The 23548-nt window shown below is 39.3% G+C and overlaps 1 protein-coding gene across 2 annotated transcripts in view; it reads left to right on the forward strand.

Annotated features, from left to right (window-relative positions):
- Nucleotides 1-23240, forward strand: part of pbx1a (pre-B-cell leukemia homeobox 1a) — an 87379-nt gene extending 64139 nt beyond the window's left edge. Inside the window, exons 3-9 of one of the 2 annotated variants that reach the window (XM_072668846.1) lie at nucleotides 7354-7598; nucleotides 8030-8220; nucleotides 8592-8727; nucleotides 9076-9235; nucleotides 10827-10939; nucleotides 13395-13484; nucleotides 19621-23240. In XM_072668846.1, coding sequence (XP_072524947.1) covers nucleotides 7354-7598; nucleotides 8030-8220; nucleotides 8592-8727; nucleotides 9076-9235; nucleotides 10827-10939; nucleotides 13395-13484; nucleotides 19621-19713 — 1028 coding nt within the window. In that variant the 3' untranslated portion in view covers nucleotides 19714-23240. The remainder of the gene's footprint in view (nucleotides 1-7353; nucleotides 7599-8029; nucleotides 8221-8591; nucleotides 8728-9075; nucleotides 9236-10826; nucleotides 10940-13394; nucleotides 13485-19620) is intronic. The other variant, XM_072668847.1, reaches the window with a different exon arrangement.
- The last annotated feature ends 308 nt before the right edge of the window (nucleotides 23241-23548 follow it).

A 23548-nucleotide genomic window follows, 5' to 3' on the forward strand; every position in this document is an offset into this window, starting at 1 on the left:
ATGGCTGTATAAAAGGATGGGTGTGGAAGGATGTGGATATGGATGGGCATGGCTAAATGACCTGAATGGACACACCTTCCAATAAGTAAATTGGAATGCATTAAGGTAGTACAGGCGATCTGTTGCTCACGCACAGCTTGACAGCTCTGGAGCAGAAACATATGAGGTCACTGTGCCCAATACTGAGCATGGGTTTTAGGTGCATAAAGGCCCCAGCATTGGACTGTGGCATTCTCCGGAGTGATGGATTTGGCAATACCTTTGGCTGAATGCTTTTAGCAATGTTAGAAAAATGCAAATGCAAAGGCTTCCCTGAAGAGTAGAGAACCGGATACAGTTACTTAGGTGTCCGTAAACTTTTGGCCACATGGTACTGCGTTCTGTGTTTATTTCACACATAGAAAAGTACCCTCTGACTTGAAAGCTCCAGAAAGCAGCTTAAAAAGCGCTGTTTTGCGCATATATTGTACTTTGCTGCAGAAGCGAGGAGGAATGTGTAATTATCTCTCTCAAGCAGCCATGTTGGTTCGAGGTTGGGTAATCCGCTACCAAAAGGGAAGCACTTAGGAGCCAGCAGCTGGGGAGGGTGGAATTAAGTCTTGTCTAACGAGAAGTCATGTCTGAAATGCTTCCAAAAGGGAAAACATGTCCATTAGAGACTTCCAAGAAGCGCTGCTCAAGATGCAGCACAACACACACACACACACACACACACACACACACACACACACACACACACACACAAACACCATTTTCCCGCACAGGCATTAGGCACTCATACACTCTGACATGCATATGCATTAAGCTTTCAAACACATTCGTACGTGCGTATATGCATTCAGAGGGAATGCTTCATACATTTCAAATTATTAATGTAGTTCAGTACAGCAGTACTGGGCAAGCAAGACTCTCTCTCTTACACACACACACACACACACACTGCACAGAAAACAGCTGGCAGCATTATAGCCTAATCGATTGCCATGCCATTACTGAATCAAAATAAATAAAGTGTATGGCGTCGGTTTGGGGTAATTAAGCCACGGCAAAGTGAATTGTATGATTATCTGTATTTATTGTATTTATTTAATCCATTTCATGCATTTAATTGTGCACTGGAGGATATGGTTGGAAGGAACAAATCATTATTTGCCTCATTAGAGTTCCTCTCCAGATGAACATAGCCCACTTCTGGGCCGGGGTTTGCTTTTCTCCCTGCTCGATGCCAGTCACGTTCTGCTTTGGGTCCATGTCTCTGAAAAAAAGTAGCTAAATAGGTTCTGTATAGAACTCTAGGGCTTATTGCTCTGTAGAAAGAGACTTTGGTGAAAAATGGGAACAGTAGTTTATTCATTGAACCCTTTATCATCTCAATGGTTCCTTAAGTTTAATCGTTAAATGTTTAATGGTTAACAGTTATTCATTGTAAGATATTGTATAATGAGTATTCAGTGTAAGCATTTCTCATGCTTCACCAAATGAACGAGTATCCAATGTCTTCAGACCTCAAACTTAAGGCATATTTAGGCTCCATAATAAACCATGCTTCGTGACGACAGTTCAAAATCCATCCGGTAGGTGGAAATACACAGAGATGTGGTAATAGTCTGTAGCAGTGAAAGCGCAAATGAACTGAAATCAGTCATAAACATATTAAGCGTTTGATGCTTACAGGCCGAGGATAAAGGCATGTAGCCCAAGCGTTTCTCCGATAAGGATCACTGTACTCACATATCTGAGAGGATTCATCAAACCTGTCATGTCTCCATGGTAACCAGCAGCCTATCGCACATTTTACACTGAGCATTTTTCTTAGTGTCCGATAATTTAAAGAGCTCCACGCCAGTGATTTCTTGGGCATCTCCAGAAAGCAGTGCAGTTTGTTGCACTCTGAGGTGAGGAGATTTGGATGCCTGGCGTGAATTAATGATGCGTTAAATTAAACCAGCTATAATATTATATGATATAATATTATTATATTATATATTACTATAATATTTTAACATTCTTATTTTAACAGTAACCATTACACTACACTATATGGACAAATGTATTGGGACACACCTCTTAATCATTGAATTCAAGTGTCTGATTCAGTCCCATTCAGCCACAGGTGTATAAACTCAGGCCTCTAGTCCTGCAGTCTGTCTTTCCTCCACACATCAGTGAAAGAACGGGAGGTTCTGAAGAGCTCACTGAACTCCAGCGTGGTTCTGTATGTAATAGGAGACACCGCTGCACCAACAACAACAAGTCAGCTGGTGAAATCTCCTCCCTCCTAGATCTTCCTCCATCAGCTGTGAGTGGTGTTATTATTGAACAGTGGAAGAGTTTAGGAGGAACAGCTCACAGAGAGCAGCTCAGCCACCGAGTGTCTGTCAGACCACGTAAAGTTACAGAGCGGGGTCAGGGCCGAGTGCTGAGCTCAGAGCAGAGTGCAGAAAAGCCTCCAACTGACTCAGTAACTGCAGCAGAGCTCCAGACCTGCTGCTGCTGGTAGAGCTGCAAGGAGGAACCAACATTTTTGTGGCCTAGAAAAAGATAACGCTCTGAAAATACATAGTGAGTAAACACTGGAGTACTCAGATTGTTTTAATAAAACTATTATTAACGGAGTAATTGAAGCATTTAAGTTCAATACAGAGTCGTTTTTACTGAGTAACACAGTGTAGTTCCATATGCAACTTTTTAGGCCGTATATAAGGAGGTCTATAGATCCTTCTTCAGTTTCGTATGGAACCATATTTTCTCAGAGAGAGGCACTGGGAGGATCAGCGTTTGTAGTTTTGCGGGTATTGATATACACCTCTTTGTGCTGAAATAGTTGACTGGGCAGACAGTTGAGACGAGGCTTGAATTGGACAGGCAAGATTTTTATTTTTTTCAACTTACAAGAAGCGAAGCCGGGTGGGAATTGACTGAAGCTCGTAATAGCTGAAAACTTTGAGGCAGGAGCAGCGTCGGCCCAGAGATGATAACCGAAGAAAATGATCGCTCCATCGCACGCGCCCACACACACACGCGCACCCGGCGCCGTGGCGGCTTGCTGAAGGACAGACTAATGAAGCAGGATGCTATTGCTGGGCTGCGAGTGGTCTCTGGAGAAATTTGACCCCCCTGATTGTGACCTCTTGCCCTCCAGAGCCCTCTCCGAAGCCCCCAGGTCTGCAGAGGTTGGGAGGAAGCTGAGGCGAATTAAAGCCATAGCTGGGTTTTCTGGTTAGGGCTATACAATATGGACAGAATGACATATTGCAATTATTTTACTTGCCATTGCAATTGGAATACGCCTTCTGATATATTGAACACATTAGTGAGTTCTTAATGTGAGAAATTAAAGATTGGGTAACATTTATGAATGGTGCTTTTATCCCTGAACGACTTTCGACTTTTTTTTTTGACCACATGCACAACATGGTAGTGTAGATGTCACTGGTCAGGATGCTTCCAGCACAAAATAAAATATTTAGTGCATGAATGAATGGATGGATGGAATGTTAGACGAAAGGGAGGATGATTGGTCGTAGGTTTCGGTACTTAAACAGATATATTGATTTATTGAACAATGCAATAATAGTGGGTGGTTAGATCGATTTTCCTGGGGTGCTCTGTGGTAACGATCTTGAGATGATTACTGAAGTACTGAAGTGGATGTTGGGTTTTGGATTCATGTAAAAAATAAAAGAAAATAAATGGACAAAAGTATTGGGACACCTGCTCATTCATTGTTTCTTCTGAAAGCAAGGATCACCAAGGATCACCACCCCTCCTCATCATCCCCAACTCATCCCAAAAGTATTAAATGGAGCACTACCATCATTCCAGAGAACACAGTTCCTCCACAGCTCAATACTAGGGGCTTTATACCCCTTTCATGTTTAGGTTCATGTTTATCTGCCCCAGATAGTCCTATTCTATTGGCAGTACTTCATTGCCATGCCACATGCACATCTGTGTTGCACAATCAGTGCAACTTAAAGTAGCTTAATGCATTCATTAGAAGGGGTGTCCACAAACATTTGGACATCTAGTGAATTACAGCATACAGAGACGTGTATAGGCTATTGTTGTTATCATGATTGCTTCAATGTGAAACGTGCAGTCAGCAGATACAGAGAGAAGATCTTCTATGGGCTGGTTGTGTTTTGCAGGTTTTTCTTCTTTGTTTTTGCCAGAACAAGAACAAGAGTGTCTGGTGATGGCAGCGTCTTGTAATGTGTCTTTCTCCTCTGTAAAAAACACTAAGAGAGACATCTAGTGGGAGATAAAGACAGAGCAGGCTGGGTTTAAGATCAGCTGTGCAGATAGAACGCCACTCCTCCAGCCACTCCTGTATGCACTCTATAGTATTTTCACCCAAGACTCCTTTCAGAAACCCTTTTGGATTTTGAATGACTGACACTAAAACTCTACAGCTCTACAGCACAGGAGAGGCGTCTCCTGAGAAAGAAAGAAAACAAGAAGCGCCATCATTTGAGTTCTTACAGCGCATTCGGCACAAGTTATTTCAATTTCCATTTGTGGACATCCCTTCTAATGAATGCATTCAGCTACTTTAAGTTGCACACATTGCTGACCCTGTTGTGCAAATGCACACACACAGCTTGTCTAGTCCTTGAAAAGCAGGTAAGGTGGCAATCATCCAACATCCTTACCTCTCTAATGCTCTTGTCGTTAAGTAGAAAGCCAACAAAAGCAGGATAAACTCATTTTAATACTCAATGAACGAGCAGGTGTCCCAATACTTCTGGCCATATACTGTAGAAGACCTCACTTTAGAGTAATCTCTTGCTGTGCTTCTTTTAGAGCTTATGTTTTCTCAAAGGTTTCTTTTAGAGGCAGTAAACCCCAAATGTAGTCGATCAGCCTAGACCATGTTTGGCTGATATAGCTAACAAGTAATGGAAGCGTATACCCCATCAATTAGCATGGTGCTAAAGTCTTAGCACCAATAATAGATTTGATTATGTGTTTTTAACTGTTATCTATTAAAAGTCGTCCTCGGTGTGTGACGGAGCGGAGGGTGGCAGTTTGGGCTGTCAGTGTGCGGCAACACAAGGAGAGGGCTTTTTCACACACACTTCTGCAGGGGTGCCCAGGGGCGTAGGCAGCAGGGGCTTGTGATCACAGTTAACACACAAGTGAGGGCTCAGAAGGTGTGAACTCCGAGGGGCACCGTGCAGGTTCAAATTGTGGCCAAGGGGAGTGGACGGTGTGTGACGTGTACATGACCAGTGTGGGTAATGAGAAACATGCCAGTGGTTTCATCCAGTTCATCTTCAACTACAGCTGGACAAGGTGGACAAAGTACCAGTGTTGTAATTGCTTTGGTAAATATTGCAAAAAGTAGCAGTATGAATTTTAACATGTAACCCTTTAAACAGCAGGTTTACTCTTCTGAAATTAAGGTTAAGCTTTGTTATTTGTAATTACTCTAATTACTCAGTAAACCGTATGAATTATTCAGTATCTATCATAAATTACCTGCAATAGATGATTCTGTAGCAACTGCTGTGGTTAACTCAGTAACCAGCATGCATTTTTATATAACTACTATATAACGGTCTGTTATTCAGTGACTACTGTGAAAATCATCAGCCAGTATGAATAATTCAGTAAGTACTCTTCATTATTTAGTGTCTACTTTAAATTATTCAATATCTACTTAAAATTACTACGCATCTGTTACGAATTATTTTGTGACCTCTATGATCTATTCAGCTATTACATAATTCTTACTATTCATTAGATACCATTAGGAATTATTGCATTACTGCATTACTGTGTTAAGTACTTTACTTATTCACAAGCGTCTACTGTGAAATACTTATAATTTTTAGTATAATAATTAGTATGAATTGTTCAGTAATTACTGTGGGTTACTCACTTTGTACACTGAAACCTTTCTTTAAACTTAACAACAGTGCCTTGTCACAGCACACAAGTTTATGATTAATTAGAGAGCTCATTTGCATAATGCAGCCTCCTATATTATTGATAGGAAAGCCAATATTGCCGTATTGATTAAAAAGCCCCAGTTAGAATACTTTGTTATTCCCCTTATTGGTGTATGTTGTTGATATGGACTGTGAAAGTAAAATGTTTATAGGTCCTTATTATGAAACCTTCCAATGAGGTGCGTGACAGTTTAGGATCTGAGTAGTTTGTCTTTGTGGTCCTGTCTGGGAGGGGGGTGGATTGTCAGTCTGTACGACTGTATGTAGAGAATAATGGCCCTTGATGGGAGGTGAGATAATTATTTACTCAAAATTATGGTGCAAATGATAGTTTTATTATCTTATATCCTGCCAAGATCTGTGTTTAATCTCAGATTTTATCACAGTGAAGAGAGCTATTAAAATGGGCATATATCAGACTGGATGTCACAGGATGAACTCTAAAACATCAAAAGATACTGCTTATCAGATTTTAGTCTCATGGTCATTCAGTCTGGGCATTCATTTCTTGCATTATTAGGTCATAAGTATATACACATGTAGCTGTCCCTCAGTGTATCTGGGCTATGCTGTGGACAAATGCTTGGGCAAATAAGTGAAACAGTATCAAGTCTTGTACCAGTTAGCTGTAGTTTTAGCTGTTTGTAAAAAGAAAGCCTTCATTTCCTATCTGACATGAAAACTAGGGAAATGTATTTCTCTCTGTGCTAAATGATTTTGCTTTTCTAGTTTAATCAATCAGTCAGTCAGTCTACTACTAATCACTACAGAAAACACGACACAGTCATTTTAAACTTAATTTCTAACCATCTCCACCTGCCTGTTCTCTTTGTATATTTGTATTATTTTATGTATTTATTGTTAACTTATTTTCATTTTTAGCTTTATCATTTTATTGGTTGTTTTAATATATATATTTTTAAGTTGATTTAACTTCTTGTATTTCTTACCTTTTCTATTTTATTTATTATTTTTTTAATGGTATAATTTTTGTCTGATTACAGATTGACATGTGAAGTGTGTTTAGGCATTTTGCCACATTAAGATAAAGGTAAAGGTGCACGTATTTGTCACTGTACAGCGAAATGTGTCCTCCGCATTTAACCCATCTGGTAGTGAACACACACTCACACACACACACATGTGTTAGGGGCAGTGAGTACACACACACACCCAGAGCGGTGGGCAGCCAACTCCAGCGCCCGGGGAGCAAAGAGGGTAAAGGGCCTTGCTCATGGGCCCAACAGTGGCAGCTTGCCGAGCCCGGGAATCGAACCCACAACCTTGTTATCAATATCCCGGCGCTCTAACCGCTGAGCCACCACTGACCAAGATGGCTGGTATGCTCTCCAGAATAGTTCCTCATTGTTTTTGTGTCTCTCTGTTCTTTCCCCAGTGCTGAGCATCCGCGGTGCCCAGGAAGAAGAGCCACCGGACCCTCAGCTGATGCGCCTGGACAACATGCTGTTAGCAGAGGGCGTGTCTGGACCAGAGAAGGGCGGCGGTTCTGCTGCGGCTGCGGCTGCTGCGGCTGCGGCCGGCGGAGCTGGAGCAGACAATTCGGCTGAGCATTCCGATTACAGAGCGAAACTGTCCCAAATTCGCCAAATCTATCACACAGAGCTGGAGAAATATGAGCAGGTGAGAAAAGATTAAAGAAATAGGTAAATCCTCTGAAGGCGTGGATTTATCACTAGTGATGCACCAATACAGGCTCTGTGGGCCAATATCTGATATTTTCCACAAATGTTTCTGCAGCTGGCTAAACAACAAAGAACACTTATCCAGATTGTTTGTTTTAGTGCGGTAGTCTAGTGTCACAGTTCAATAAACTGTCACATATCGGCCAATAAGTATGATGCCGATCATTTTTTACATGTCAGTGATTTGCACAATCATGCATCGCTAATTATTCCCATGCATATTTTAGCTCAAGGTCACTGTACTGAAATTTATAAGTTTACTACTTTACCCTTTTTCTATTTAAGCATCAAGAATCAACATTAACACATAGTTATACTCCTAGTATTGGTATTTATAATGTATTTATAATTGTGTGTATGTGTGTGTAGGCATGCAACGAGTTCACCACCCATGTGATGAACCTCCTGCGTGAACAGTCTCGCACGCGGCCGATCTCGCCCAAAGAAATCGAGCGCATGGTCAGCATCATCCACCGCAAGTTCAGCTCCATCCAGATGCAGCTAAAACAGAGCACATGTGAAGCCGTCATGATCCTCCGCTCTCGCTTCCTTGACGCCAGGTCTGCCTGAACCCCAAACAAAACACATAATAATAAGACACTGTGATAGTTTTTCTGTATGTTTACTGTATGTGACTTACTGTAGTAAACCTCTATGAATTTCCATTAGCGAATATAAATTATCCAGTAACTGCTAGGAATTATACAGTAACTACTATGAGACACACCGTGCCATTTTTAAGGCTAACCCTGAACTAAATATCAGTGTCAGTAGAGAATTAGCATTGGAAATGCTTTTGGGCTTAGACTTAACCATGGAAACTGCCCCAAAACTGCCAACCATCTTGGAAACTGCCCCATAGACATTAAGGGGTTGAAACTTTACCACAGTAGCTCTTATTTGTTTCTGTTGCCTTTTTTTTTTATAACAGACGAAAGAGGCGAAACTTCAACAAGCAGGCCACAGAGATCCTGAATGAATATTTCTACTCTCACCTCAGTAACCCATATCCCAGTGAGGAGGCCAAGGAGGAACTGGCCAAAAAATGCTCCATCACAGTCTCCCAGGTTTGCTTACTAGCCTTCTAGCGTGTCCAACTCAGTGGTTAAACTGTGTATAGTAAATAAATAGCATATTAGTTCTAAATATGGGTTAAATGCCTGAGCATTTGAGCATTTAGGATCTGAAAGGCTCTGTATGTTTTTTTATGTCATTTTACTTTTTTTGATTAATGATCAAAAATAATCTGTAGATTATTCTATTACTAATATCATCAATAAGGACAGCCCTAGTTTTAGAACTAAAAGGTATTAGTAGCTGCTACCCGACAGTGAAGCCATATGAATTTCTTCTTGAAGATAAGATGTTATTTATTTTATGATCAGTATCCAAATGTGCATACCTGTGCCCCTTAGGTATCCAACTGGTTTGGAAACAAGAGAATCAGATACAAGAAGAACATCGGCAAATTCCAGGAAGAAGCCAACATGTACGCTGCCAAGACCGCCGTTAATGCAGCCAGCGCGTCCGCTCAGGGCAGCCAAGCTAACTCACCCTCCACACCAAACTCAGCCGGTGAGTTCCAGACTGGACTGCATCTGGACAGGAGTATGTGGTGATTACATGTCCAAGGGATGTGCGTAGTACCTCATTCAGGGTTCCAGTCTGTGTAATAACTATAGGTTCCATTTGATTTTGTGATAAATTTCCTTGTAGTGAACCATTTCTCACTGTACCCACTCTGAATCTGTTCATCAATCAGAAATTTAGGGAAAGTTGGTGGAATTGCTCTTTACTATTGAATAACAGTTCTAACCGAACAGCACTTATAGTCTATACTGGAACACATGCCAGACGCAAGGACTCTCACAGTAGCACAGTAATAACTACCTTACCCACTGCTTTTTCCAGCTATCAGCTCCCACCCCTTACTAATCCAGTCCTTCCTAACCTAGACTTTCCGAAGCTGAAGTCCACTCAAAGCCAGTCGTTTGGCCGCAGTGTTTTCTCAGCAGTAAATGCGCTTCAGGTAAATGGCCCTGCTCTGTCCGGCTGACCTCCTGGTCGTCATTACAGCAAGGAGGCCGGGCCTTTTGTCTTGCGTCCCTGACGTGATTAGAGACCCATACGCATTCGATTAGAGCTCTGTGGCTTTTTGTGTTGAAATTAAGTTAAAGCCCCTGGTGCCTTAAACATCTGGGGATTCATCCTCCATTAAAGAACAAATAGTGTTCTTTGATTCCTACCGTGACTCGATTAGCACTTCCTAAATGACTCGGCTGTGGCGACCTGAAGCAGGGCCGTCCGTCTTGACCACAGTGAGCCGAGGTTGTCTTTGCTTTCTCCTTGAAAACCACAGTCACTCTTTTGGTTGATGAGCTAAAGTCTAATACACATATACTAACATTTAAAAATTTGGAATCACTTGGTATTAAATATTAAAAATATATTTTAAAAAACATATATAGTTTCTATGTCTACAATAATGACTTTTTTGTATATAATGTTTGTATAACCTAAACTGAGAATAGTATTTTAAGATGTTTAACATTTCACATATTTTTAGTAGGGATATGAGAATTAAGGACAAATATCAATACCTGGAATGTTTGGGTGCATATTTGACCATGCAACATTTCTAAAATCTAGAAATTGTGAAAAGATCAACCAAAATTGTAGAGACGGTTATTGCAGAAGTTTAAGTGCAGTAGCCTAGTTTCACCTTAACAATCTGCTTAAAATTTCATTTTGGATATTAATGTTACCATAACCTTTAATGTTACCTTCATTCTCTTTTATTCTACTGTTTTCACCTCAGTCATCGGTTTAATTCATCATCCTGGACACATTTGCTGATTATTTACAGTCTGTGGACACACAGGCTGAGCATAGTAGAATAGTTTTAGACATTTCTCTGCCACCAGTTGTTAAAACATTAAATCTGAACTGAACGGTGATTCCGAAGTATTAAAGCTTTTATTTGCAAAGCTGATTTTCTATCCATGGCTGTCATTCACTGGCTGAAAATAACAACCCTTCACCTCTGACCTTTCTAACTCTAACCACTGTTCTGCTGTTGCATGACTCTGATCTCTGTCTTTCTCAACTGTCTTTCCCTTCCTCTCTCTTTTCTGTGTCTGTATCTCTCCATCTCTTTCACTCTCAGGTTCTGCTGGCTCTTTTAACATGTCAAACTCCGGGGACTTGTTCATGAGCGTTCAGTCTCTGAACGGAGACTCGTACCAGGGGGGCCAGGTGGGCGCCAACATTCAGTCACAGGTAGGGGGCGCCGCTAGATGACTGACATCTGAAAATCTGCTTGGTTTAAAAGTGATACAGTGGAGAATTGCTGCACTGAACTGACTTGACTCTTCTGATACGCTTCCCATAAAATATATTTCTATACAATTATTACCAAATGTGTACTGGCTCACTACTGTTTCGACAGCGTTCCAGTGTCCCATCGAAGACACATTGTTGGTGTGTTACAGTGTCCTATATGTTTAGACATTCCTACTTGTAATGATAACTCAAAATTTACTTATTTTTATTATTTATTATTTTCTATTTCTATATTTAACATTTTAAAAACATTTCTAAAAGGTTCTTGGCTTGGGTGTTTGGTTCTAGAAAAAAAAAATATTATATGTAGTTTCTTTAAACTTCTGATCGGATCTCTCACATGTCAGTTACAAAATCAGTTCTTTAAAGAATCATCCATCTAAAGGTTCTAAAGTGGTTCTTCTACACCATAATTTCTAAATGGCACTTAAAAAATCATGGGTATTATTAGGGAGTTTGCCCCCCTTTTCTGCAGTAACAGCCTCGACTCTGGGAAGGCTTTTCTCTAGATATAGGCTCATGCTAAATTCTATTTTGTTTGTTTTTTGAAGGTTAACTTGAATGGCTTCTCATGTCCTCCAAAATGAAATACCATGATAGTAGCAGGTATTGTGATGTGTAGTAAAAGGTTCCACTGTTTCACAATTAACTGAATTACTTCCACAGTCAGTTTTTCAAATGCTGTAAGTTAATTGCTCCAGTCAGTCCTGCTCTGTGATCTTCTGTTTGGACGCCGGTGTCAGATACTGCCTCGACTGCCTCGTGACCTCGTGGAGGTTATTATTTGCCTGAAGCAGATTATGAACCACAGCTATCGTCAACTTCCAAATGAGTAGAGCACAACAGACATTCTTGGAAACAACACAGCACTTGTCATGGGGTTGCTGTTACTGTCGCGCTGTCACTGTCCTCTGCTGTGATGACCTGACCTTGCCCAGTGTTCCATCTCTCAAACACTTGCCATTGCTCTTCATCCCTGAAGTGACACTTTATTTGCTGGCGTTTGTGGTATATTTCTGCCATAGGAATAAACTTTCCTAAAGCTCGAGGCTCATCATGAATATGCAGTGGAAGACGCCCTTAGGAAGCTTATTTTAACGACTTCCTCTGGTGTGAAAGTGTGGTCGAATTGCTGTCCTTTCACACTCAAGGTCATTTGGTTATTTTTAAAATTGGGCCAGTGTGGACTGTGTAGAAATGCCTAGAAGTCCAGAGGCATTACTGTTGTTTTGCTGAACTGTTTAAGTAAATAATATAAAAAAAAAAAACATAATAATAAAAAATATAATACATTACATTTACATTTGATTCATTTTAATCAACAAGATATTCTGATGTGTTTCTGATATTTGTTTCAAACCAGATTTATTCAAATTCGAACCATAATAAATACACTATATATGGCCAAAAGTATTGGGAAGCTGGCTCATTAATTGTTTCTTCTGAAATCAATGGTATTAAAAAGAGTTGATCCTGCTTTTGTTGGAGTAACCCTGTCTACTGTTCAGGGAGGAATGCTTTCTACTAGATTTTGGAGGAGCATTTCTTTAAGGTTTTGATTGCATTCAGCAACAAGAGCGTTAGTGAGGTCAGGATGTTGGATGATCACCACCCTATGTTATCCCCAACTCCTCAACTCATCTCAGAAGTTTTAAATGGAGCACCACCATCATTCCAAAAAAACAGTTCTTCCACTGCTCCACGACTCAAAGCTGGGGGGCTTTATACCCCTCTATCTCACACCTGGCATTAAGCAGCATGGTGCCAATAGGTTAATGTTTATTTGCTCCAGAGAGTCCTATTCTATTGGTAGTACTTTCTACAGGGACTAGACAAGCATTCATTAGAAGGGGTATCCACAAACATATGAACTTATAGTGTATCTCCTCTTCTACTTACAAATGCGGGATGGATTGGAACATTTTTAATCTGCACTTTCCACATCATTTCTCGACTTGATTCAAGTGTGATTCAAGAGTTAGAAATAATTCAAACGAAATTATAATATATGCTGTCTCTGACAAAAGCTGCAGTATCAGCACCAGAAAGCCATTTTTTAATGATTAACATTCTGTGTTAAAAATGGACTGAGAAAACACCCCCTTTTCTATTTTCCCCTCAGTTCACATTATGCTCATTTGTTTACAATAACATGAGCCATGTTTTGTTCCTTAATCAATTCATAAACAAATTGAGCTCATTGTTCTGTGTCTGTAATACAAACCATAACATTTCATGCTGCAGTTGATAACCTTTTCCATTCCCAGTAGCATTCTGATATCTGCCTGACCTTTCTTCCCAGCACAGATGTCTTTCTGCTGCAGCTTCATTGTCTGATCCCGACTTTTGTTTATGTTGTGTTTTTTTTTTTCGATTCTCTGTTTTTCTCCAGGTGGATACCCTTCGCCATGTTATCAGTCAGGCCGGCGGATACAGTGACAGCCTCGCTGCCAGTCAGATCTACAGTCCACAGGGCATCAACGTAGGTCCACAACCTCCACTCTTTGTCCTTTCTTCTGAACGTCAGACATGCTGCCAATAGGTTCATGTTTACCCACTCCAGAGAGTCTTTTTCTATCGGCAGTGTTTCTCTACAGAGGCAGGCTGTGTATCTGTGTGTGTGTGTGTGCATTTGCACATCAGTGTCAGCAATGGGTGCAACTTGAAGCAGCATTATGCAAAAAAAATATTTCTTGCTCCCCCTACAGTCAGCAAGTAGCTAGCTACGCTAAACCAACAGTCCAACAGTCTGTTTAGAGCTGTCTATAGCAGAGCTAACAGGTGCTGTGGGGCACTATATCCAAAGAAGAAGAGGCCCTGCGTCTGTGGTTGAAGACGCCAAATTTAAAATATCCACCCAAACGTCCATACTTCTGCTCCTACCTCCGGTGAAGTGGACGTGTTGAGTGCTTGTGAGGCTCTTAGGTAGGTTAGCACTTAGGCTACTGTCTTACCTTACCGGAGCTTTCTAACCAAGATATTTCTCTGGGGAAGACATTCTGGTGTTAGGTCCCCTACACAAGTGGTAGGAGCTGATGTGTGGAAGTTTGGGTGGGTGTTTGTTTTTAATTTAGCGCTTCAACCACAGATGCAGGTCCTCTTCTTTGGAAGGTGATGGAGCTCCACAGCACTCGATTTCTTTGTGTTGTGTTCAAGTGAAGTTCTCCTCTTCTTCCAGTTACTGGGACTCTCTCTAACTGAGCATATTACACCATCTACTGTATGTTTATTAGCACTGTGGGTGTACTCTACATCAGTGGATCCACTGTAGCACCATGGTTCTACACAAAATAAACAAAGCTGACCACCATTTGTAGATCATACATTTGGTCTGACAGGACCAGTACTTATACACATATTGGAGATGCACATGTTTGTTTAAGCAGTCAGTGTTTGTAAACCGATGACACTTTATCTCCAAGTGGTTGGAAAACACAGTTGCATTTAAGGGTTAACTCATGGGGAGAAGCTTTGGTGGCAGTTTTGTAGAGCCCACAGGGTTTAGATTCACCACTTTTAGCAGAGCTCGCTGAAGCTGAATGGTTGCTGTATTGGTAAGCAGCGCTCGCGGTGACGGGTGCCCTGGTAACAATAACCAAGGTGATCATGGGCATGACTTGTCAAGGGTCATCAGCATTAACATGGCACTCACAGCTACAAACACACACACACACACACACACACAGAACACAAATGCCTGTGCCCAGGTGTTAGTGTGATCTCTCACGCAAAGGCCAGCTTCAGCATCCTGAAACGAAGCTCTGACCTTCTCTTTTAAAACACCCATATCACAGAAAACTCGCTTTCCTCACTTTTTTGTAATGAACAAGTTTCAAAGCTTTTCACTTCCCAGAGCATAAATGGGAGTTAATTTTCAGAAACAGCCTGTTTTTAATGAACATATATTCATATACATAGCCTGCATCAGTTTAGCCCTCCCTATTCACTCTGAAGTTATAAGCCATTGCAGCATTACTAGTACCTGCATTAAGCCCAATACCAAGCGACCATTTACAACAGAGCTCATTTACATAGATCAGTCTTAAAAGCACAGTAACTAAAACAGCCTAGAGATAAATCTTTTTATCTAAATAATAATTACTACATGTTTGGTTGGTAAACACACAAACATAAGTAGGTCTTAAATGACAACAATAAAACCCAGAAAATAGAATATAAGCACTTTAAAAAGCTATTTTATTCATATACTGGACTGATATATTAATAGATTCCACAGACCTGTCAGTATTAGCAACATTTCTGCCGTTATCCTTCCTGTTATGTTCAACTGTAAGAAACAGCAGTAATACTCACAGGTCCTAAATGCACCCATACAACCATCTGAAAGTAGTTTAAAAAGCCTATTTTTCTCTATGAACACTGTCCTTAACTTAATTAATATTAATTTAATCAATATTTAGTGCAATTAAACATTTCACCTCTTTACAGATCATGCTTTGCTTATGATAATTCACTTGTTTTTCACTATACAATGTTGTCATTTTCCATATAAATGCTCATTACACTAATTAAGGGTTAAGAACTGGTAAGCTGGTTTTATACATCATAGAGAAAGTCCATTTATGAGAATAATATGAATTTGATTCCCTTTGTCTTCACAGATAGTGTTGGTTAAACTCAAACACATAAAAACCTTGTAAATCAAAGCAATTTTTTTGTTACATCACTAATAAGCGTGAATGTGATCAGAACAGAGAGAAACCCTCAGCGTTTTTTTCAGGTTATTTGATTTTAGGAAACTTTAAGAGGTGAAAAACTGTTTTACTTAAACTGCTGGAGCTTCGTTTCTAAGCATGTAAATTTTTAGCTCCATAAAATCAGTATTGGTGCTAGAATTTCCCTATCAGTTCCCAGCAGGAGGGTTTTGCGCTGTGGGGGGTTGTGAGCAGAGGACAGAGGCAGCGGGTTAGCACACTGGCGGCAGCGGCTGGCGTGTACGATCCACAGCGACAGTGCGTGTTGCTGGCAGAGGAAATTGATCAGACAGTCTCCGGGGAGGGCTGAGTGGAGATTTGGGACAGCAATCCAACCGCATCGGTCATATCACACATCCTCCACCGTAACAACTCTGACAGCAAGCCGGCTACGAGCGGAGAAGAGAAAAAACACAAACATGCACACATGCTCTCTTTTCCACAGCCGCCGTCACTGAACAGATACTGTGATGGGACATTTTTACACTGAACAAATATTCAGTGTTGATTTTATGTTTTACTATTTTAAGCTAAATTAATATATTATATATTAGTTTTATTCTGATATGGCCTGTAGCAAGTTAACATTTTACATTTAATAAGTTAAATAATAAATTACATTTACTGTATTTTCAGTATATACAAGCACAAACACATGAGCAGCATTTCAGTGAGATATTTCTACATTTGTTGTCCACTCATTGATTCAAATGCAAATAATAATATTAATCAGATGTGTATTTCAAATTATAATGAATAAATGTACTATATATTTGCATATAGCTATGCTGAAAAATAGTAATTGTGTATTCCATGAGACATATTTTATTACATTAACATCCAAAAATGAGTCCAATAAGCCTTATTTTACAATGTGGTGTTATGAAATGAACATTCTGGGAGAAGCCTAAAAATGCCTGAACATCTCCACCTTGTTCACATGTCAATGACGAATGTTCAAGTTCTCTCCCCTCTCAGCCATCTTCTTCAAAAATCATCACATGGTCTGAATTAGCAAAATAATATAACATTAATACATTTTAATACAGAGGCTATGATATAATACACACTGTGAGCTGAAAACAGTTTAGATCCCAGAATTAAAATTGATACTTTAATATTCAGGTTACCAAAAGTGCCATGTGCGTTCTTGATAAATTACTATATACTGTAAAGAAATTAGAAGCTGATTAAAGGCTTAATGACTGATCTTCATTCAGAAAGCCTGCTCTCTCTGTATATTATTGAGTGGCAGATTAAGAAAAGAATCATAGTAGTAATACTTTTTGGGTGAAATTTCTTCTAAAATATTTTATTAATTTTATTTAATAAAAATAATTTAAATATTTTTTTTACCATCAAATACAGAGAACACATCACTCACTACAGCAGCACTGATGTTTGTGGCCAGTAACAGTTTATCCATTGTAAATGAATTCCGGCCCAGTTTCACTCAGACAACCCTGTCGAGTTTAGAAAAGCTCCCTGCTTCAACATTTCCACCCTAATTCTTAATGCTTTGCTGACACAGTCTGAGAAAATACCCCGTTCTGCCTGTTCACTGTTTTAAATAAGAATGCTTTCCCCTGCGTTATTATTCCCCCGGATAACTTGTTCCACTTTTCTCCACATTGCTGATAATGATGGGGCTTGGACATAAAGCGTTTATGTGGTGGAGCTTTCCCCCTCCAGACCGCCGCTGTAATTACGCCTTTGAAACAGACATAGGGTGTCACCAAAGCTGAAGATTTGAAAGTTTTTCCCCCCTCTCCATGCTCTCTCTCTCTCTCTCTTTCTCTCCCCCACTCGCTCTCTCTCTTTTTTTTGATTACAGACTGCCTCTATCTAAAATAACAGGCTGTGAAAATAAGAGGGTGCCAAAGCCCATTTTCAGACACTTTTTCTGATGGCATGGAAATTGCTATTAATGCTCCAAATGCTCTTTAGGCAACCTGTCTCCCAGATGTGAAATGGCCTTCATTTTAGGTGCCCATTATACTTTCATTCCTTTAGCCAATGTGATAATTTGCAATAATTGATTCCTCCATCATCCGTCTTTGACAAATCGTGTTCAGGAAATGACTCGTCTTATGGTTCATTTACTGTCATTTCTTTTAATTGTCTTGCTTTGTGGCTCGCTTTCCCTGAAAACTGTGTGTGGGCTGGGATCGTTCTTTTTTTTTTTTAAATCTACAATATATACGAATACATGGAAGACGTAGAAGAGCGAATTACAATTCGAGGTCAGTTCTAGAGTCAAAAATGTCAATTGTGTTTGTTTTTTTTTTTCCACAAAATAAGTCACTAAATAATAAAATATCTCCTCTGCTTTACAAACACTAATTATACAAAATAAAAGGACAGAGAGGGCAGCTTAAATATACTATATATACAAATTTCAGAATGTTATTTTTATTATGTAAACACACAGACATACACTTTGTAGCAAGTGATTTATCCAATATATTTATACTTACAATAAATTACAATTTTGCTGCACCTGGCTAGTGCGACCCCTAGTGATTTTTAAATTCAGTTCTGCTGCATCTAAAACTCTGCTTTAATTAATGATGAAATACAGAGGATTTACTCTCTATTACATTAGTAGTGCTGGGCAAAATTACCTCTAATCAGTGTCATAATTAATTGAACATTTTACCCCAACTATGATTAATAATCAATTATATTCACCTTATTTTTCATAACAACAAGGGGGACATCTGTGTTTACTTTGTATTAGAAAATCCGGTGCAACGGGGGTTAAGGGCTAATAAACATACAGTGGATAGTGTAATGCGCTCAGTTAGAGGGAGTCACAGTGACTGGATGAAGAGCAGAGTTACGAGCACAACACTAAAAGATGGGAGTGCTGCGAAGCTCCAAATAACCAATGTCCACCACCTTCCAAAGAACAGAGCCTGCATCTGTGGTTGAAGCGCTAAATTAAAAACCAGCATCCATACGTTTCCGTTTTGTGGAGAGGAAACAAACTCCACCATCCTTACCCAGAGAAATGGCTCGGTTATGAAGCTCAGAGTTACTCAAGTTGCTCAGTTGGCTCGATGTTTGAGTTCTCCTTCATGTTGCTTCCATGTCGCAGGCCGGATGAGGCAGAGTACATGTGCAGTAGTGTGGTTTTAAGAGGGCTGTACATGAACACACAGTAGGGAAAGTATTAACTATCTCTACTGTCCAGGGAAGACTTTCTACTAGATTTTAGAGTAGCATTGCTGTGATGATCTGATTACAGATATTGGATGGAGAACCATCATTACAGAGAACACAGTTCCACTGGTTGGTGCCAATAGGTTTATGGTTATCTGCTCCAGAGAGTCCTATTCTATTGGCAGTACTTCTCTACAGGGACTAGACCAGATGTGTGTGTGTGTGTGTGTGTGTGTGTGTGTGTGCATTTGCACATCTGTGTCAGCAATGGGTGCAACTTAAAGTAGTTGAATGCAATTATTAGAAGGGGTGTCCATAAATATTTGGACATATAGCATAGCTCTGGAGGAAGAGATCAAACCCACGCAGATCATTGCTCAGCTCAACAACTGCATGGCCAAGCTGATGTCCTCTGCTTCTGATAAACCACAGGTGATAGTGTGTTCTGGTGTGTGTGTGTGTGTGTTTTGGTACACCTGTAATTTATTGTGTGGCGCAACAGATAACACCACTACCTGCCAGTGAGCTACCGCACCATGTGGGAGACCAGGGTTCGATTCCCAGTCTGGGTGGCTGTGCTGCGCTACACCAATAAGAGTCTATGGGCCAGACTCCTAACACTACATTGGCCCAACTCTGTAATATGAATAACCTTGTATGTCGCTCTTATCGCTGATAAGAGCGTCTGCTATATGCCATAAATGTAAATGTAAATATCTTGTGCGTTCTGTATTTCAGGTAAATGGCGGCTGGCAGGACGCTCCGACCCCTTCCTCAGTGACCTCGCCCACGGAAGGACCTGGAAGCGTTCATTCTGACACGTCCAACTGATCTCCACTGACTATTACCACACACACCACAACCTTCAAACTCACAGGACTCACCGCTACATCTGGTTTGGGATTATAACACACACGCAATCATACCGCACCTCCGCTACTGTGGAACATTTGAAATTTTTGGAAGTTTCAGGTTTCACAGTGTTACTTTAGGTGGCACAGGGCAACTCACCTGCGACAGTTTGGTCGTTTCGACGGTTTATGAGGCTTACATTGAGTGATGGAACAAAAACAACCCTTATATTTCGATCTTAATGCTTCATTCTACCTCTCAGAGAAAAAAAATCAATATGAAATAATAAGAGCAATCTTTGTTTTCTAAAAGAAACTTTATTATCAGCAGACAGCACCTGCTTACGTATTGTGTCCAAGTGGTTTCAAAGCAACTGGTACTTTTTATCGGTACGTGACATTGCATCTTGTGTATTTTTGTTTGTTTTATACACTGCATACATGCTACCTTTTTATTTTTTTGCCTCACGTTTTTGTTTTATCATATTATAATTATGAAAACAAGAACAATAGGTTATCAAAAATCAACATTTGTGTTCAAAATACAGCAATAGTTTGTGGACAAACGTTTATGTATATTTAGGACGTGTAGGAAACTGAATTCTGAATTCATAGAAAAAATAATCCCTCACTCAAGAAATGGTTTTAAACTGGCTGGCTCAAAATTTCATAATTTAAGTGGAAACATAATTTGTTTGACTAACTACAGTTGAATGAATTAAACAATTGTGCATTTTAAGGCCACCAGGTTATTGTTTGTTTTAAGTATTTTTAACAGTGAAGCTCTGATATCTGCCAGAGAAAACCGACCTATTGGATGCAGCGTTAAAAGCGCATTAAGAAAAGAACATCTCAGAAAGAAAACACAGACCAAATGTCAGATCAAACTCCACACTGACGCAGATTTCATTTGCAGTCATTTCCACCCTTGTTTGTTTGTGAGATGCTGTCTGTACATTGAGCCATAATAGTGTGTAAGTCAATGGAAATATAACTAGTGGCGGAAATGGCGGAAACATTAAGTCATTATGGTGCGTGTAATGTCATTTCCCCCCGCGTCCGCTCTCACTTCAGATCGCTTTCAAATGCTAAACTGTTTATCACTCTTCCACCTTTGTAAGGGAATGTATTATAATAATCATAACCCGTTGGTTTGAATAGATACAGGTGCCGTCTGTAATCTGAATTATGTGAAGAGAGGCCCCCGATGCACTGGAAAAAGTGCTGCATTGATTTTTACCTGATAATCAGAATTGTGGTGATATAATACACACCTGTTCATCCAGCGTTTTCTTTAGCATTTCACATTGCTGTGAGGAGGATTTGATAGCATTCAGCCCCGTGAGAGTGAGAGTGAGTGAGTGAGAGTTAGTTCTACCACTCCAACTCATCACATAGATGTCAGATAGAGCTCTATCATCACTCCAGAGATTCCCACAGCCAAATGCTGGGGGGCTTTATACCCCCTCTAGCCCACGCTTGATATTGGTTCACGGTTGGGCCCATGTGCTCAGCTGCTCCAGTGCTTTTCTATAAAGATTACACAAGCTGTGTGTTGAAGTGCTTTACTGACTAAGTATCAAATTCAATGCAGCACTATTTTCAGTGCGCTGTTTGTTCTAAATTGCACATTCTTGTACTCCATTAGTTTGTTTATTTGATTGTTATTGTTTGTTTGTTTGTTTTGGGGTTTTTTTGCATTGCGAGACTTTGGGCAACACTCACTAGCCTAAACGCCCCCCTTCGAGTCGGGAAATCGAGACTGGGTTGCAAGTTTCTGATGTGTAAACAAACATTATTTGATATCTTCATGTTGTCTCCATGTGTGCGAACAGACTGTGAGTGTAAAGTTTTAGAAACTGAGCATGTTTTTCGCTGTTTATTTGAAATAACAGCCAAGTACTGCTCTTAACCAAAACCCTTGTATAATAGCTGTATAAGAAAACTGTAGTATCACGCTTTCACCTGTACATTCATTATTAGCTCTTCTCAGTTTCATGTAGTATTTGTAATACAGTGGAAATTCGGATAACACTGCTTACTAGGGGTGTTACGATACACATATTAATATTCATTTAATTAACATTCTTATTTTGGTTTTGATACTTTGATACTGAGATGAATTGAGGTCAGTTTAAACTTCATTAAACACGTAATACTGAGTTACAGAACAGTAGTCAGTGTCTGCTGATTTACTTTAAGTTAAAGTTAAAACACACCAAATCATTTTCTAGAGTATAGATTTTACACTAAAAGTAGATCCTGACAAAATTGGAATGGTTTCAATGTTCTACTTAAAATATTCCTAAAAAAGGACATATGTAAGTATGAAAAAACTGCAACTAAGCTGCATTTACACTTTGTGTGTATTTAAATTTATTTATCTTTGAAAGTTACTTGTTTGTGTTGATTATGCTTTCACATTCTTGTTTTAGCAATTGGACTTTAACCATAAAATAAAAGCAACGAGAATAAAAAATAAATAAAAGCCACATGGAGTGCTGGATTCCTCATTTTCATTCATATCGAAAGCATAGTTTTCTGCTTTACCTTCGGATGGAAATGGTGCAAAACCGTACAGTTCACAATACAGCCTGAGTATGGTCTGGTAAAGCTGTGTATCGTTACACCCCTACAGCTTATCTCTGTGTAGCCTTTTTTCACGCCCCCTGTTTTCACGGACACTGGTGCTATTATTGAGGTCAAGCTAATGTAGCTTTGCTGCCTAATTAAGAAAATAAGTGAAGTAATTTTAGTTGAAAATATATCCCTGTCTGTCACGGCTCTGGTAACGAAGTTTGCTTTTCTGTACATTGGATCAAAATCCACTTAAATGGGGAAGTCATTAGGTTAATGAGATTTAGACATTTCGACAGTTAGTCTGAGCTTCTTACGCAGGTAACACTCAGTTAAACACGTCAATGGACGGCGTGCCCTCTGTGACCTTTTTGAAGGCCATTGATTATTTAGAGAGGGGAGATTCCACAAGTATTTGAGTAATGTACTGGGTACTCTAATGATAATGTAAGCCTGGACTGATAATTCAGTTTAACCAACATTAGTCTAATACCAGACTAAGTCTTCACTAAACGAGGCTGCAGTTAACATTAACCCATTCATGTCCATGAACTAAAGGCAGCATGATGAGGAAAAATGCATATTCTAATTGGTCAAAAGTGACATTGACCAATTTTATATGGTAATCCTATATATCCCATTTGGTTGCCTGTAAATCTTATACTTTTATTCACAATCAAAATTGGATTTTCTGTTGTTTTGTTAGAAATCATGGCTGGGTTCAAATGGATACTGATACTGATTAAAGAAAAATACTTCCCAATATTTAATACTTTCCAATATTTAATATGTATGCCCATTAAAATATGCACATGTAATTGTATTCATTTCCCACACTAAAATGTATTTCAGAATACACAATACTGCCTATATAACAAATATATTTTAAAATACATTTATTTAAAATATATGTGGAACTTTTAAAGTTAATGCAGCATATCTTAATATTTTGAGTTGCATTCAGATCATTTATACATATATAAAACAAATGTATTTAAAAATATACTTAGATACTAATAATAAACATATTCATTGGCCATTTTCATACATTGCAAAATTATATTTGATAATATATAATTCACATAAAAGTGAATTTTGATACCCAGCCCTAAACCATTGTGACCATTACATTACATTATTTATTTAGTTTAAAAAAAATAATAAAACTCACTCATTTTCTATATATTTGTTAAAATGTAAAATAACAGTTCATGTATGGACATAAATGGGTTAATTTA

Source organism: Salminus brasiliensis, chromosome 23 (assembly GCF_030463535.1).
Source record: "Salminus brasiliensis chromosome 23, fSalBra1.hap2, whole genome shotgun sequence".
Lineage (NCBI taxonomy): Eukaryota > Metazoa > Chordata > Actinopteri > Characiformes > Bryconidae > Salminus > Salminus brasiliensis.